Source organism: Nyctereutes procyonoides, unplaced genomic scaffold, assembly GCF_905146905.1.
Source record: "Nyctereutes procyonoides isolate TBG_1078 unplaced genomic scaffold, NYPRO_anot_genome, whole genome shotgun sequence".
NCBI classification, from domain to species: Eukaryota; Metazoa; Chordata; class Mammalia; order Carnivora; family Canidae; genus Nyctereutes; species Nyctereutes procyonoides.
Window position 1 is genome coordinate 3,382,948 of NW_026575124.1, and position 17,091 is coordinate 3,400,038.

A 17,091-nucleotide genomic window follows, 5' to 3' on the forward strand; every position below is an offset into this window, starting at 1 on the left:
TCCTAGGTGCCCTAGAAGCTCGCTGGGAGAGAGGATTTTGGAGTGGGCGAAGCCTCCCCAAGCCAGCTGGGCCCTGCCCCTCCTCAGGTCAAGCGGGTGCTGGCTGTGGCTTAGTGTCACTAGGGCTCCCGACGTTGACTCTTGTCCGTGGGGCCCATTTAGTCCAAAAGAGCCTGCAGGGGACTCAAGAGGAGCTGCTTTGCTCCCCGGGGAGGGGAGAGGAAGGGGCACACTCCCCCCAAGACTCTTTGGATCCTCAAAGATGGTATCAGCTTTATGTTGACACTATTGTGTCATCAGCCTCTTGCCTTTTGTCCCCACCTCATCTCTAGCCTCCCCTGTCCTGGCCTGGGGACATTCCCAGGGACCGTTGCTGACCTCAGGAATTGCTCAGATGGATGCGGGATGCAGGCTTCATCCCCATCACCCGGGTCACAGCCCTTAGGAGATGCTTGAAATGCCCCCTAATCCCCTAATCCTCTTCCCTCCTTGTTTCCATCAGTTCTATCCGCGGGGCATCTACTGTGGCCGACGGTCTTACCCCGCCACACTGGCTTCTTCTTCTTCTTCTTCTTTTTTTTTTTTTTTTATTTTCCAGGTCACAATTAAGCCAGTAATAATAATAGTGACATTTATGGGGCGTTTACTGAGTCCTGGGACCACCGCGAGCTCTACACCCACGATCTCATTTAATTGTATGACAACACCATGGTGTCGTTTCTGCTTTACATAAAGATGAGGAAAGTAAGGAGCAGAGTGATTAAAATTAAGTACCCCAAACCACGCAGCTCCTCGTGGTAGGCTGGGATTCCATCCTATTCTTTCTGATGTCACCGTGCCCTGCTGCTCTGGTGGAGAGAGGCCTGGTTGATGTTGGGCGGTTAAGAGAGTAGTTATAAAGGGGGAGAAGGGTCTCCTGCCCATGTGCATTATGTATTCTCTGTCCCACCTGAAGATTAGGAGCTTGGAGGTCCAGTTTTGGACTAACTGTGATGTGTCACTGTCCCCTTTTCTGTAGTCTTGACTTTAGGTCCCAGAAGGCTGGGGAGGGAAATTGGGGCTCGGGGAGGTCAGGGATGTCACAGGAGGCCACGGGCAATGGTGGGAGGCTGAGGTGGGTTGGGGTGGGTCTTGGTACTTGATGGCAGGACAGGGGGCTTCCCATTCCACCCTGGGGGAAGTGTCCCAAGAGGTGGGCTCAGGAGACGTGAGTCAGACGTGATGGTGACACCAGGAAACCAGACTGAAGAGCATCCCCCACCGCTCCCAGGCCAGAGCAAGGTGCAGTGACACGTTGGGTCCCCAGGAGCCTGGGGCCAGAGCTGGGGATCAGAGAGTAGGATGGTTCGCTGGATCTGTTGAGGGTGGAAGGCTCCTGTTCCCAGAGAACACCAGTTCTAAGCGCCCCCCACCCACCCCCACCCCGAATGTGAGATAAGACGCGGACTCTACCAAGACCTAGAGAGCTCAGTGACGCTTTATTGAAGCAATTTCAGGAAAGGGGCACACACGGGGAGCAGGCAGGTCAGGAGGGTCTGAGACCATCGGAGCGGGGTGACTTTGTTTTCTGACTTGTATCTCTACTGTCTTCATGTCCACAGCGGGCGGCCAGTCCCTGCTTGCCTTTGGGATGCATGCACGAGGACATGGCAGGTGTTTTGAGGACTCACAGCTCCTCAAGTAGGGAGACCAGACCATGAAGGCCAGCCTCAAAGAGATCTCTTTGCCTGTGTCTTCTTCCCTCTCCCACGGCTCCTCTACTTCTGCTTCCTCCACAGACCGAGCAAGCATCCTCTGAGGGGGAGGAAAGACGCCGGAGGACGCTCAGCCTCTCTTCTGAGTGTGCCCTCTTAGGTCTCCCCTGTGGGGCAGGGGGTTTGGTGGACTGCCCTCAAGAGCGTCATTTCTAGCCAGGCCAGGGGCACAGGCAAATCCACACTATAGACAGTTCAGAGACAAGAAGGTCAGGAGAGGGGGAGCGGGAGATATATTGCCAAACAGATGAGTGGGAGGGCAAGAAAGGAGAGAAATAAAGGAGCAGAGAGGAGGGGTGGAGAGAGAGGAGACGCACAGGGTGGTGGGGGAGGGGGAGAACGAGGAGGGAGGGGGGAAAGAGCAAGGTAAGGAGGACAGAGAACTTTCCAGAAAAGGGACATGGCTACCAGAGGGAGGAGAACGACTCCTGAGCCGGGAGGGTTATTCTGTGGGAGGAGCGTCCCAGGGCCGCTCGGACACAGCCTAGCTGGGCTCCTCTTCCGGGCGCGTCTGCTGCCCAGCCGCCTTCCCACGCCTGGCACGAGCCTGCCTCCCCCCACTCGGCAGCAGGGCGGTTCTGCACGCGGTGGGAAGTCTGACGCTGGCTTAAATGAGGCAGATTTGGAAGGAATTTGGCTGCGAGCTATCATGGAATGCAGCCCCGGGACGTGGAGAACCCTTGGGTTCTTGGTAAAATCCTTCTGTTCTAGTATGAATGATCGAGTTGGTCATATTTTGAAGGGGGTTGGTTTCTCATTCCAATAAGATGGTGGGAGTTGTCAGGGGAAGTGGGTGGGGGCCTGGCAGGGGACAAGAAGGAAGGAACTGAGGGTCCAGTAGGCCCGTTGGGTTGGCAGCGTGCCCTGGTCTGAGAGGGCCTGCAGGGAAGGGTCCCGTCTGTGATGAGAGAGCACACACGGCGGGGCTCTGGCCTAGATGGACTACACCCAACTGCTTTGGGAGCACCAAGGTCAATTCTAAGCACCTGCCCTCCCCCGTAAAGGACTGTGGGTGCTGTGGATCTGGCTCCCTTGGGGAGGAGAAGACCCTCCTGCACCCCTGCACTGGAAGCTGCTGATGGACAAAGTCCTAGCCTAGGTCTTGGCGCAGAGCAGTTGAGTCGGCATTAGTTGGAGCGGATGTCTGGGGACCCTGGAGGGGCTGGGATAAGGAGCAAGAGAGGTACCTCTGTGGGGACCCATCTGGAGGCAGAGCGATGGACAAGGTGACCTTAGAACTCACGGGCCACTCCCCACACCTCCTGCTGTTGATTTTGCATGTGGGGCATCAGCAAAGCGGCAGGTCTCAGGGCTGGGAACGAGGGGGTGGGGGTCCGGAGGGGGCAGCCGAAGCTGGTGCGGCCCTTTAGCTCCTGTAACTCTTCTTGGTGGATGACGTCTTGGAGATGATGCGCACGCTGGAGCTGCTGCCGCCCATGTTGCGGCCACTGGTGGAACTGAAGCCACCGCCCGAGCTGTAGCCCAGGCTGCTGCTGTAGCCACCGCCGGTCATGCACAGGCTGCCGCCACCGGAGCTGTAGCCCGTACCCCCACTGGAGGAGACCACGGCTGTGGAGACAAGGCACAGGGCACGCTGGCAGGTCCTCCAGGTCCCCAAGACTCCCGTTCCCTGGCTCTGGGCCCAGGAGGGCTCCCTCCCACTTGGCTTCCCAGAGGAAAAATGGAGATGCAAAGCCATCAAGTGGCATGCCCAGGGCCACACCTGCCATGTCCATTCCTGATCTACTTAGACTCTCAGGCTGGATGGAGCATGAGGCCTCGTGTCCTGAGCAGGACATGTCGGAAGGCTCCTTTACTGGAGAGGCCCCAAGGCCATCCAGGTAAACCTTCCCCCATTGGAATCACCTCTGACGCATCACCCAAAGGCAATGGTTTATAGTACTTGCCCAGACAGGTTAGTGAGGGGGAGCTCACTGCCCTGGGACGCATCACCCCACAGCCTGTCAAACATTTGAAGACGCCTCTTTGACTTTCCCCCTCTGTCCAGCTCTCCAGGTGAAGCATTCCTGTTCCTTTTCATCAACTGGTTTCAAGCTCTCCCCCTTCCTGGGTTTCTGGCCTCCCTCACGTGGTCTGAGCCACATGGGGCCCAAGGAGACCCTACTTCTCTTGCCTAGGACTCGATGCTCCCTGAGCACGTTCCCTCACCCTGCTGGGTCATTCCGAGAGATGCTTCTCCCCACCTCTCCCCTCCGTGAGCTGAGGCCGAGCCAGGTCGGTCACTGCTCTACTCGTTCCAGTAATTTGCTTTAATTCTAGATACGGCTCTTTTCATTTAACCAGTTTACTGGCCTCTTGTTAGTTGTGTGAGTTGGAATCCTGCCAGAGCTAGCTAAGGAATCATGGCCAGGCTGCGGACCCCTCACTCCTGGAGTCGTCCTGTCCTGTAACTGGGGGTCCTCTGGGGCCGGGGTGAACTCCTTCCCGTGGACAAGTGACTCCATCGGGACTGGCGCTGGGGGTGGGATCTCATCACAAGTCTCTTGAGCCCACAGAATGGAAATGCCCAAGGAGATAGGGTCTCCCCAGAGCCTTCAGGAGGATCCTCGTGACACTCTCCCCACATCTATCAGCAACGCCTTGTTACGATGCTATCGCTTCTCTTTTGACTCCCACTTCTCTATTATCCTGAGACATTTACTCACAGATGTTCACGGGTCCGACGCCTTCCCCGGTGAGTCTGGTGAAGGGAGGGAGGGGGAGAGAAAGAGATATTTCATTTGCTGAGAAGTGGAAGGGCCCTGGGCTCAATGTATTTGTCGCTAACAGCACGCAGAGCTTACTGCATGCCAGGCCCCATGCTTAGCAAGCCTTTCGTCCGTCTAGCTAATGTGAATCTTCCAGGGGACTCTAGAACAGAGCCCGAGACAAAGTTCATAGAGAAATGGGAAGAGCGATGCGTGTTTACTACCTAGACAGGGATGGTCAGACTGTAGGCATCTCTGGGCAAACGGGGGGCCCCCAAGGCCCTTCCCCAGTGTGGCCTGGTGGCTGGGCAGGAATAGGCCCTGCTGTGGCCTTCCCGGTAGTCGCGGGCCACCCCTGCCTGACACCGTCACCCTGACCCTCTGCCCCGGGGCCCAACAACAACTATGGGAGAAGCTGGGACTGCAGGATGCCTCTGGGAGAGCAGCTGCATTTTAACCCTGTCGCCGCCCTTGGAATTTCTATCTGGGGCCTGACACTGTGGGCCTCTTGGGGTCTGTGGCATTGGTGCTCCAGTGGCATCTGTTTGAGCCATGGTGGGGGGACATGGTACGTGAGCAGCCGCGGTCAGGGAAGGCCCCCCACCTGCACTCCTCGCCCTCCAGCAGCTTGCGGTAGGTGGCGATCTCGATGTCCAGGGCCAGCTTGACGTTCATGAGCTCCTGGTACTCGCGCAGCTGCCGGGCCATGTCCTGCTTGGCCTTCTGCAGGGCGTCCTCCAGCTCGGCCAGCTTGTGCTTGGCGTCCTTGAGGGCCAGCTCCCCGCGCTGCTCGGCGTCGGCGATGGCGGACTGCATCGTGGCGCACTGCCGGGGGCACACGGGAGTTTGTGAGGTCGCCCGCAGAGGATGCGGGATGATGTGCGTTTTGGGGTAAAAATATGGGGGCGTTTCCTGAAGTGGATTTCATGCAAAGGAGGTTGGAGCTTCACCATCTTTAAAAATAAGATTAATCTCTGTCCTCCTCGGATAATTTGAGACTTAGCCATAACAGAGGAAATGATTTGGGGGGGGGGGGTCCTTTCCAATGTCACGCTTTTCTGATAGTTTTGCCTCGTATGCACAGAGGACAGACCCTCCTCTAGAGGAGCAGCTGCTGGGCAGATCTCAGAAAGAAAGTCGGGACCTCCTCTGTGGGGCGGGTGGCCCCACAGTCACATTCCTGCAAGGTCACTCTTCTGGGGAGGCTTCTCTCTGGACGGGCCGAGTTGGGCCCAGGCCCAGGCCTGTCGGGGGGCAGGGGCATGGATGGGACGTCTGCTGGGAGCTCAGCCCTACCTGCTTCTTCAGGTTATCGATCTCAGAGCGCAGCCTCTGCATCACGCGGTTGAGCTCGGAGATCTCCATCTTCGTGGTGCGGAGGTCATCCCCGTGCCGGCCGGCAGACCGCTGCAGCTCCTCGTACTGGGGACGGCAGGCCCGAGGCAGGGGTGGTCAGGCCAGAGGCGAGGTGGCCGTGGCCTCCCGGGGCCCGAGAGGCTTCCAGCATGCTGCCTGGAAGTGCCTCCCTTTGACCCCACTGCTACTTTCCATCAAACTCCATCTGCACCACCTCTTGGCTCTGCCCCTCACTCTCCACGCCTGCAGGCTCCACCCCACAGCTGGGCCCTTCCTGTGTTTGGTCTTTGTCCTCCCCCCGCCACGCGCCATCAGGGATCTCATCCCCACGAGCTCAGCAGCATGCAGGGGTGCCTGTCACTCTCCGAGTCTTAAGCCCTTTCCTGCTTGGGGCTCTCCAGCTCAGAGTGTTTGCTGGAACACCTGGAAAAATCTCTTTGTGGCCCCTGTTCGGCACCTGCTCCCAGGCCCTCGGCCGCTGCCAGCTGCACGTCTCTTCTCTGGACGCAGGAGGCTGAACCTTGCTCTTGCTCCTGCCTTCCCTCCCTCACTCTTGCTGGCACTGGAGGCTGGCGCTGCCTGGCTGTCCCTTGCCGGCCTCGACAGGGCACCGGAGGTGGGTCCACTCCCCCCTCCCTCCCTGCAGAGGACCGACTGCTTCCTGCCTTGTCTGGTTGCTCTCCCGGGCCCTGAGGGTGCTGCTGAGGGACGCTCCCCATAGAGGGCAAACCCTAGGCTGAGCTCCTATCCCTTTGACCCCATCAGACCGGGGCACCTGAGAGGACAAAGTTTTTACCTAATTTGCTTTTGAAATCCCAGTTCCCGAAGACTGTTTCGTGCACCTGACCTTGACGTCTCACCTTGGTCTGGTACCAGGACTCGGCCTCGGCCCGGCTGCGGTTGGCGATGTCCTCGTACTGGGCCTTGACCTCAGAGATGATGCTGTCCAGGTCCAGCTTGCGGTTGTTGTCCATGGACAGGACCACGGAGGTTTCTGAGATCTGAGCCTGCAGCTGAGCCAGCTCCTGTGACGGGGCCCAAACGGAAGAGCTGAAGGAGGGTGTGTGAGTGTGAGTGTGAGTGTGTGTGTGTGTGTGTGTGTTGGGAGACAGTGGCCAGGCCTGGGAAGCAGGCCCTGGGATCGAGGACCTCACTTGCATTGCTGGGGTGCAGCATCTAGTATGGGCCGGAAGGGCCGGGAAGGACACATTAGGGAGGTCGCTGAGTTTACCCGGCTTCATTGTCACCTCATCTGCACACAGGGAGGGGAGCTCTAGCTGGCGTTCTCCAGAAGTCACTCCCACTTTCAAGGGAGCACACCTTGCTGGGACCTGTCAGTGCCGGGATGTCTCATGTTCTGAGAAAACAGCCTTTCACACCAAATAAAGAAATCGTCTTGTGACAGAAAACTGAGTCAGAAGGAGCCAGAAAGCTCTGCTGCGTCTCAGTCCCGTTTCCCGTCTTGGCTCCTCCCTGCTCCTTGGGGATGGGAAATGGAAATAAGCTCCAGACGGCAGAAAGGTCATCAGGACAAAGCACTGGAGCCTGGGATCTGCCAAGGGGGTTAGAGCACTTCTCCGAGTCTTGCGGGGGGCTGGTCCTACAGAGCTTCATACGCTTTCTGCGAGGATTAAATCAACCCATGTCTACATAACACGGTTTTTGGAACGGTAAACCGTAATGAATTTGTTAATGATCACTTTCTAGAATCATCTAAGGTGGCGGTTCCCAGAATGGGATCCTGAGACCGGCAGCGGCAGCCGCTGCAGCACCTGGGAACTTGCTTGAGATGCAACATTTTGGTTCCCACCCCAGACTCACTGAATCAGAACCGGTGTTTTAACAAACTGTCTGGAAGATTCTGACGCACTTTAAAATTTGAGGATCGCCGATCCAAAGCCCAGATCTTAGTAAAAATATTCCTTTCCTTTGTTTATCGATAAGTGGTTCATGCATCTCCTACTTCAATAAATTATTATTGTGAGTTGTTTTGAAATACATTTTTTCCTGGGGATCCCTGGGTGGTTCGGCGGTTGAGGGTCTGCCTCTGGCTCAGGTCATGATCCCGGGGTCCTGGGATCAAGTCCTGCATCAGGTTCCCCGCATGGAGCCCGCTTCTCCCTCTGCAACTCTCATGAATAAATAAATAAATAAAATCTTAAAAAATACATTTTTCCCAAATAGTTTCCCTGGTAGCTGACCTCACTGGGTGGGCGTCTCAGCCCACAGGCTTGCAGTTGTCAGCATTGTAGTAAACAAGCAAAGAAAAATGATGCCTTTTTTGCCCTATGCAGGTGGCAGGGCGGTCACTGAACCTGTCCAAAGACCTGAGGCTCGTGTTCCTGCTCCCAGATCATGACCGACTTCTGTTGGGCCACCAAACAAATGCAACACATGGGCAGGTCACCTGTCCTTACCAGGCCTACCTGGAGGTGCACAATGCACCCTGCACCCCTGCCTTGACTGAGCTGACCCCCTCTCTACCACTCTACCTCACTCGCTCTCCTCCGACCACCTTGGCCTCCTCCCGGCATTCCTGGATCCTCAGTTCTGCGGTTCCTCTTCAGATGTCGCCCACCTCCTGCCTGCCACCGTTCCTTATTTCTCTTCATCAGCCCTACTCTGCCTGAAATGGGGTAGTTTCCATCCTCTCTGTGCTGCCTGTCTCCTCCGCTGTAATAGAAGCTTCCAAGAACCTAAGGGCTTTGCTGTGTCTGCTCAGCACTGCCCCTGCAGCCCTGAGGACGGTGTGTGGTGTCTTCAGGAGAACCGGGCAGTTGTGCCGGGTGCTTCTAGAACTAACTGCCACTTGGTTTGTGAAATTGCATCATTCTGCAGCCTCTCTAGGAAGAGGAGCTGGTAAGTTTGAGCTGCGCTGGGTGAGCCAGGTTGTCCAGCGACTTCTTTGGAAATCACATGTGATTCAAACCCAAGCAGTCTTTTTTCTGACCAACACCACATGCTTGGACTGAGTGGTCAAGGTTGAATTCCTTGCCTGAGCCCCTAGCGGCCCCAGGGAGCCTCATTTTGTTCCTTTGTAGGCAAAACAGCATCTGCTCCATGAATTCCAACCTAGGCACGGGGTGGGGAGCAGAGAGGAGACCGAGGAAGGTGCCCAGCCCAGGCCCCCAGCCTCAGACCCTTCGGAGGGGGAGCCCCTGGCACTGCTTACCGCATCATAGAAAGCTCTCAGGAAGTTGATTTCATCCATCAGGGCATCCACCTTGGCCTCCAGCTCCACCTTGTTCATGTAGGCGGCATCCACGTCCTGGGCAGAGAACATGCTGTTACTCTGAGTCCCATCCATTGTGAGGCAGCCAGCGCCTCTGGCTGAGAGTGAGGCTAGAGAGCATCAACTCCGAGGGACGAGGGCGTTTCTTTGTTCCAGGTTATGGAGTGGAACTTGCAGGAGGGCCCAGGCTGTGTGGGGACCAGGCTCTCAGGGAATGCTCACCTGCTCACCAGCTGGTGCCAGATGGACAGATCTCTTAGGTCACCTGCACGTGGTGAGGTCAACCCCATCCTGGGCCCTTAGGCCTCCACTGCCCCTAGGCTCTCCCAGCCTCTCCCCAGGCCCTCCTCCTCGCACTGTCAGCCCCTTCCTGTGCTTCACACACCGCTGCTCCGTTCCCCCTCCCTTAACTGGTCCTTCCTCCCTCTGCCTGCCCTTGTGGAGCAGAAGGTCCACCACTCTGTGGAGCTGATCCCTGCCCTGCCCCTGTCCTCCTGAGCCTGACGTCATGTCCTGGAGCCTGAGCTCAGCACAGGGCCCATTTTACTTGTTTCTCCCCAAAGGGACTCCACGTAGGGTGGGGCTGGGCTGTCGTCATTTACAGCTGGGACTCCTGAGTCCTGGATTCTGACTCACTTCTGATTATCTGGGTAACCTCGGGCAACTTACTTAACCTGCCTGAGCCCAAGTGTTCTCACTTCTGAAGTAAAACCTGCTTCAAAGATCAGCTGCATGAATCAAAAGTTGCAAGGCCACTGGCTTCAGTGGCGTCACTCCCAGAAGGGGCTCCTTGGGCCTGAGAGCCCTGAGGGAGCAGCCCTGTCCCCTCACCTTCTTGAGCACCACAAACTCATTCTCCGCCACTGTGCGCCTGTTGATTTCTTCTTCGTACCTGTGGGAAGGTTCAAGAAGTGAGTTGTCAGGGTGATCATTTTTTTTTTAAAATAAATATTTCATTAATTTTTTTCAAGACAGACACACAGAGAGGCAGAGACACAGGCAGAGGGAGAAGCAGGCTCCCTGCATGGAGCCCGATGTGGGACTTGATCCCAGGACCCCGGGATCATGACCAGAGCCAAAGGCAGATGCTCAGCTACTGAGCCACCCAGGCATCCCGAGGTGATCATTTTGTAATATATAAAAATATGGAATCACGATGTTGTGCACCTGAGACTAATATAATATTGTACGCCAATTATAAACCAATTAAAAAAAAAGTGGATCGGCGTTAGGAGCAGGGTTCTAGGAGTGAGGTCAAACACCGGGGGCCGTAGGTGGGTAGGCGGTGTGGGTCCCCAGAACAGACACGGGAAGTGCGCTACCGGAGCAGCTCTCCCATTACACATTTGCCTCCCAGCCCAATTCAATCGCACAACCACGTCTGTCCAAATAAAACTCAATCCCCCCCGCAAAAAAACCTCCAACCCCAAACAACAGTAAAGCAGAACCACCCCTCTTTCCTTCTGGGGTTGTGTTTCACAGGGCTCTGCTCCCTAGAGCACTGACATCCCGTAAATGGACCAGCAGGCTTCCATTTTTGCCCCCTGGTGTTGCCCCAAGCGACCCCAGGTCACCTGGGGCATGTGGAGTTGCCCCCTTGCTCACTGAGCTCTGGGAAGGAAGCTTCCCTTCTGCTCTAGGTGACCCATTTGCTCCCCAGCTCTCCTAAGCACCAGTGAATCCTACCCTCTTGGCAGCTCTGGGCACCTGGGCTTTGCCTCTTGTACCGTCCAGCCGAGTGACCTGGGGCAGCCAGTTAACCTCTCAGAAGCTCTTCCTCATCTATGAATGGCTTGCCATTAGTTTTTTTATTTTTTTATTTTTTTAAAGATTTATTTATTTATTTATTTATTTATTTATTTATTTATTTATTTATTTATGATAGACACAGAGAGAGAGAGAGAGGCAGACACTGGAGGAGGGAGAAGCAGGCTCCATGCCAGGAGCTCGACGTGGGACTCGATCCCGGGACTCCAGGATCACGCCCCTGGCCAAAGGCAGGAGCTAAACCGCTGAGCCACCCAGGGATCCCCGCCATTAGTTTTTTTAAAAACCACCCAGGACTATCTCACAGCAAGTATATGCAGGATCCCTCTGCCTTTATGTTGCTTCCACTGTCCAGTAGGAGCTGAGGAAAGCCCTTTCCCACCATTGGGTCTTCGGTACTACGCCTTCTCCCAAGTTCTCTGGGAGAACTGACTGGTTCCCTTACTGCCTCCTCCCGCTGCCTTTTAACTGAATCTGAACAACTTTCCTCACCTAACTCCATTCAACTGTCCTCGTCGTCTGTGTTTTCTAGCTCACAGTCCCTCCTCCTGCATGGGCCTCTTAGGGGCTTGTCACGGGAACATCGCTGCCCGTTAGCGGGGAATGCACTCTTCAACTGTGCCCTCTTCCTTCTCAACCTTGAGCTTTAGTCTCTTCCTCCAGGAAGCCTTCTTGGACTAAACACTGTTACTCCATGTTACAAATTATCCATCTTTTCTGCTTTTCTTGCCTGTGTCTGCATCACCACATACCTAACCATCCATTTAATAAAAATAACTAACTCTTATTCACAACTTACTGTGTGTCAGGCGTTGGACACCCTACCAAGTATTTCACATACAACTTTTAATAAAATATCCCCAACCCCAATGAGGTGGGCACTATTAATATGCCCTTTAACAGACAGAAGACCTGGGGTTCAAAGAGTCTGAGGTCAAATCCACTGACTCTTGGGGATGCTTGGGTGGCTCAGTGGTTGAGCCTCTGCCTTTGGCTCAGGTTGTGACCCCGGGGTCCCGGGATCGAGTCCCACATCAGGCTCCCTGCATGGGTCCTGCTTCTCCCTCTGCCTGTGTCTCGGCCTCTCTCTGTGTGTCTCTCATGAATAAATAAATAAAATCTTTAAAAAAAATAAATCTGCTGACTGTAGATTCTATAGTGCTGCCCAACAGAAGTTTCTGTAATGATGGAAATACTCTATAGCTGCATCCACTCTGGAGCCCATTAGCCAGCCCCATGTGGCAACTGAGCACTTGAAACGTAGTGCGACTGAGGGGGGAGGAGCTGAAGTTTAAGTTTTATTTAATTTTAATTAATTTAAATGTAAATAGCCATGGTTGAGTATCGGCCAACCCTTAAAACTCAGCTCAGTCCTGAATTCTCATTACATTATGCAAACTCTAACTGAAACTGTTTATCAAGTCACTTATTTTGTTTGGACCAAGAGCATTAGAAATAAGTTAAAACTGGGGATCCCTGGGTGGCTCAGCGGTTTAGCGCCTGTCTTTGGCCCAGGGCGCGATCCTGGAGTCCCGGGATCGAGTCCCGCGTCGGGCTCCCGGCATGGAGCCTGCTTCTCCCTCCTTCTGTGTCTCTGCCTCTCTCTCTTTCTCTCTCTATGTCTATCATAAATAAATAAACCTTAAAAAATAAGTTAAAACAATAAATATAAGAAGCTGCTTGTATCTATAGGCACGAGCATGCCATCGGGTGCGGGGTGCTGTGTGTGTGTGTGTGTGTGTGTGTGTGTGCATGTGGTTCCAGGGGGAAGGCAGCAAGTCCATCCCCTTTTGCTTTGTTCCTGGCCCCGGCCAGGGCTGAGGTGAGTGCATGCACCCTGTGTAAGTCAGCAATGGGAGCAGGTTAAACAAATGTGAGAGCAAGAGTCTCTGGGTCTCATCCTTTAACCCGTGAGTTGCCACCCGTACCATGTTGGCTAAGTCAGTGGCTGTCTCCGAGCCTTACTGTCCCCATCTGCAGAGTTTACAACGAGGTGGTGCAAACCCCAGTCTCTGTGCCCGTGCCAGTCCTCATCATCTCCAGCCCCTCCCCCTCCCCAAAGCCTCAACATTCTTGCTCACAGGCTCCCAGTTCTTTCTCTGATTCCTCCTGGCTGCCCCGAGTGTGCATCACATGGCCCCCCTGGACTGGCACTTGTGGAGAGCGGGGCCTCCCCAGGACCCTCAGGCCAGGCCCTCCCAGGACCTGGCTGAGTGTCCACTCACTTGTTCTTGAAGTCCTCCACCACGTCCTGCATGTTCTTCAGCTCCGACTCTAGCCGAGTCCGCTCACCGCCGAGGCATTCCAGCTGCCTCCTCAGGTTGCTGATGTAGGCTTCAAACATGGGCTCGATGTTGGCCCTGGTGGTTTTATGCTCCTGCAGGAGGCTCCATTTGGTCTCCAGCACCTTGTTCTGCTGCTCCAGGAACCGCACCTGCCCCGGCCGGAGGGGAGAGACTGTGAGCGCTGCCCTCGCGGCCTCCCGGAGGGCTCTGGGTTACGCCCCCCGCCCCCCCCCTCCCCGGACAGGGCAGGGAGGTCCTGCAGGAGCCTGGAGTCCAGGTGGCAGGCTCCTCCTCCTCCTCGTCCTGGAAGGAGCCTGGAACGTAGAGGGCCACCCAAATGCTGGTGCAATGGGCCCGGGAGGTGGGCAACTGGGTTGGTGTGGAGGTGGGAGAAGGAAGGAGGACCAGGACCAGAGGGGCTGCAAACCGTGTTCATACACCAGGCCACGCTGATGTGCGCTCGCTGAAGAAAAGAACGCTCCACCATCGCCTTCCTGGGTGGGACTTTGATTCCCATTAAGTGGGCAGGAGGTCCTGGCAGAAGATCTAATCTGTCCATTTTCTTTCCTACGTGATTTCTCTAGATCTAGAATCTGAACTCATTCGCCCGTGTAGTCCGGGAACACTGAAACGGCTCACTCTAAAGTCGCACTGAGGGGACCTGGGCACAATCCCAGCCGCGTCGATGGCCAGCTGGGTGGCCTGGGCAAGCCCCCTCTGCTCTCAGATCCCTTGTGGTCTTGTGCTACAGCTCTGGTTTTCTTGAGTCGCACTCGTCTGGCGGCTCCCCCGCCTGGGAACAGCCTTGGGAATGTGTGAAACATTTCTCCCCACGCAAAGTCCTTCCTTTGGGAGTCCCTAGAACGGCACACAGCCTCAGAACGAAGGAACAAAGAGATGGCCATGTGCCTACAGCGAGGCTTGAACACTCGCCCCCCCCCACCCCTCCCACCTTCCTCCTCTTGTTAGAGGAAGGAGGGCGATCTCGGGCCCCAAGTCCCTCCCTACCACATCCCCTTGCCCCTGCATCCCCTCCAGGTGAACCAAGCAAACGAGGGCCTGCACGGTCCCCTCAGAGCCAGTCTCCTGGAAATCTCCCATCTGTTGGTGCAAATGCCAGGGCACGTGGGGTCACATGGGTGATCAAATCGAAGAACCACTAGTTCAATTGGTGTGATTTGCATGTTCGGAGATCTGGGACCCTATGATGAGGCATTTCATAGCCTGTTACACCTGCATGGTCACCTTAGAGTCTGTCTGTCCGACCCAACCGAAGCCCAAGAAGTTAGGGGATGTTCTCCTAGCACTAGAGTCTGGGTTGGAAGCGTCTAGCACTCTTCTTTCCAGGTCCCACGCATGGAACCTGAACAAACTAGAGCCTGGAACCGGTTCTTCTCAGACAAAGCAACCGGCTCAGGTATGAACGGGGGGGTGGAATAAAATAGGATTGCTGCTTTCCCCGGAACTGGGGAAATCCCTAGGAGTCCCGGCCACCCCGCAGGGCACACTCAGGGCTGATATCACAGCTTAACTCCCACCAGGGAAAAAGTGGGGAAGCCGGCCCCTTGCCAACCACTCAGCTTCCCAGACGTACCCTGTTCACCAGGGAGGTCTCTGCAGGAGGACCTGCCCCCTCTTAGCTGTGCAGGAAAAAGTGACCCCAGCCTGCTTCTCCTAACCTTTCACTCCTCCATCCCTCTGCTTTTAAAATGATCCACTTTGTTGTCTAACTTTAAGCCCAGGACACCTCCCTTGTCCATCAAAAGAGCAGGGTCCTTGCAGTAGGTCTGAGGGCTCCGGAGGGTGGAGATGAACTGTTCCTGCTTCCACCTCCACAAGGTGGGAAACCACTCCCTCCTTCGCTGGGTCAGCAGGCTTCCCAGCCCCCAGGGCCGCAGGTCCGGGGCAAGTCACAGTGAACCTCAGAGAAGCACAGAAAGCGGAGCTACCCCGGGCACCGGCTGCTTTCCCGGTGGGGACCCCCCTTGCCTCTCACCTTGTCAATGAAGGAGGCAAACTTGTTGTTGAGGGTCTTGATCTGCTCCTTTTCCTCCTTTCGCACCCGCTGGAGGGAGGGATCAATCTCCAGGTGGAGGGGGGTCAGGAGGCTTTGGTTGACAGTGACCTCCTGGATGCCGGCGGAGCCAGACATCATCCCACCTCCAAATCCATACCCTCCGAAGGCTCCCCCGGCCCTGTAGCCCATGCCTCCGAGACCCAGCCCGTAGCCGGCACCCCCGCTGCTGGCCCGGCTGCAGCGGTAGCTGCCGCTCATGGAGGTTCTCTTGCTCCCCCCGAAGCTGTGGAGGCTCCTGGTGCCGAAGCCACCCCCAAAGCTGCCCCCGAAGCTCTTCCCGCCCTGGGACACAGAGACGGAGCTAAAGCTGGGCCGGCAGCCCGGGAGGAGGTTGGCCGAGGAAGCACTGAAGTTCCGGGTGCTTCCTGACTTGATGGTGACAGAAGATCGTTGGGTCATGGTGGGAGCTGGTGCCAGAGCGTCGTCAGTGGAGCGAACGTGTCACAGGGATGAGGAGCCTTCCAGGTCTAGCTGTCCCAGACTCTCCCTGACTTTTATCCTTTTCAGGAACTGGGCTTGGCCGGAGAAGATCAAAGACCACTCTGTTGAGTTCACCTCAATGGCATGTCTGGCCAGCACCCATCCTCCTGCCCCCTAATCATCATGGGGAACACCCTACCCAGGGCAGGACCAGGCCTGGGGATTCGGGCCCAGGGCAGGCCTGGATCCTGAGCCCCCCGCCCACCCAGGTTCGCAGGCGCACACTGCAGCCACTCCCACTGGTTCTCCGCTGCTCCTGTCCTCCGATTCCCAGGTTTTGGACTCTGAGCCCAAGCACTGGATTATGCCCTTCCTGTCATAGGGAAAAGAAGAAACAACAACAACAACACACCTCATTTACTGAGGACTCAGTCTGGGCCAGACCATGTTGGCAGGTGATCTGCTGCAAGCCTTATGTCATATTCAATTCTCATAATGACTTTCTGAGGGTGGAGGGCAAGAGTAATAGTTGCCAACGTTTATTGAGCAGCTACTATAGGTAGCTGCTTTACACCCGTCTTCTCGTTTAGTCTTCACAGAGCACCATGGGACCATGATTTATTCTTTTGTTGAGGCATCGCGTTCTTGTGAAACTTGGCCGAGGTCACACAGCATGTGGGTGCTGGGCTCATGTTAGGGCACAATGGTCTGACCGCAGGATCTTTGCACCTGACACCGGTGGGGGAGAGGTGGCTTATCTCAGGGCAGTAGACTCAAGATTTCTCTCCAAACCCCTGTCCCCTTTACTCCTCTCATCCCTGGGGACCGGGGACATTTAGCGATTACCCTCAGTGTCACGTCTCTTCCTGCTATCCCTCCCGGCCCTTCCTGAGCTTAGCCCCTGGTTCTACACTCATTTTCTCCCGGTTCCTGGCTTCTCTCCTTCTGCCACTTGGCTTCCTGCGCAGCATCTCGGTTGGTTGTGGTTCAGATTTCCGGTTCCGAGCTCCCTCCAGTTCCGAGCGTGCTCCTGAGCCCTGAGCCCATTTCTAAGACCCCATGGGCGGCGGTTCCCCCCCCCCCCAGGGTGATGCCAGGCCCAGGCCTTAACGGGAGGGGTTCAGGAGACTGTAAACTTAGGAATGTGGGAGCTTCCTGGATGTCTCACTGCTGCCTGCAATTATGGGTCTTAGTGGCTCCTCTGCTTGGGCGAAAGCATTGCCCCCGGGGCTGACTTTTAACTCCTCTCCTGGCCTGTTATTTCTCTGCTCAGGTCTGCAAGTTTGAAGCTGTCAGGGAACAATCAGCCCCTTTGCTGGAGGAGGGCTGGGCCGCCCACCCTACGTCAGTGTCCTCAGGAGGCAGTCTGGTTTGGGGAGGGGACGGCATTGCTCTGAATGACACACACAGTAGGAAGGACGGAGCTGCCCAGGGGCTGGGGCCTCTCAAAGAAGGCATCCCAACAAGAGGCAGGAGGAAGAGGGTAGAGACG

The 17,091-nt window shown here is 55.9% G+C and overlaps 1 protein-coding gene across 1 annotated transcript; it reads right to left on the bottom strand.

The window, feature by feature from the left end:
• Positions 1-1,457: 1,457 nt before the first annotated feature.
• LOC129517280 (keratin, type II cytoskeletal 5-like) lies at positions 1,458-15,815 on the bottom strand. The gene is made up of 9 exons (XM_055336964.1): positions 15,099-15,815; positions 13,043-13,251; positions 9,882-9,942; positions 8,991-9,086; positions 6,679-6,843; positions 5,759-5,884; positions 5,067-5,287; positions 4,421-4,455; positions 1,458-3,323 (listed from the first exon to the last, which is right to left on the bottom strand). The coding sequence occupies exons 1-9, from the start codon at positions 15,576-15,578 to the stop codon at positions 3,121-3,123; spliced, it is 1,596 nt and encodes a 531-aa protein (XP_055192939.1). The 5' UTR covers positions 15,579-15,815; the 3' UTR covers positions 1,458-3,120.
• Between the last annotated feature and the right edge of the window lie 1,276 nt (positions 15,816-17,091).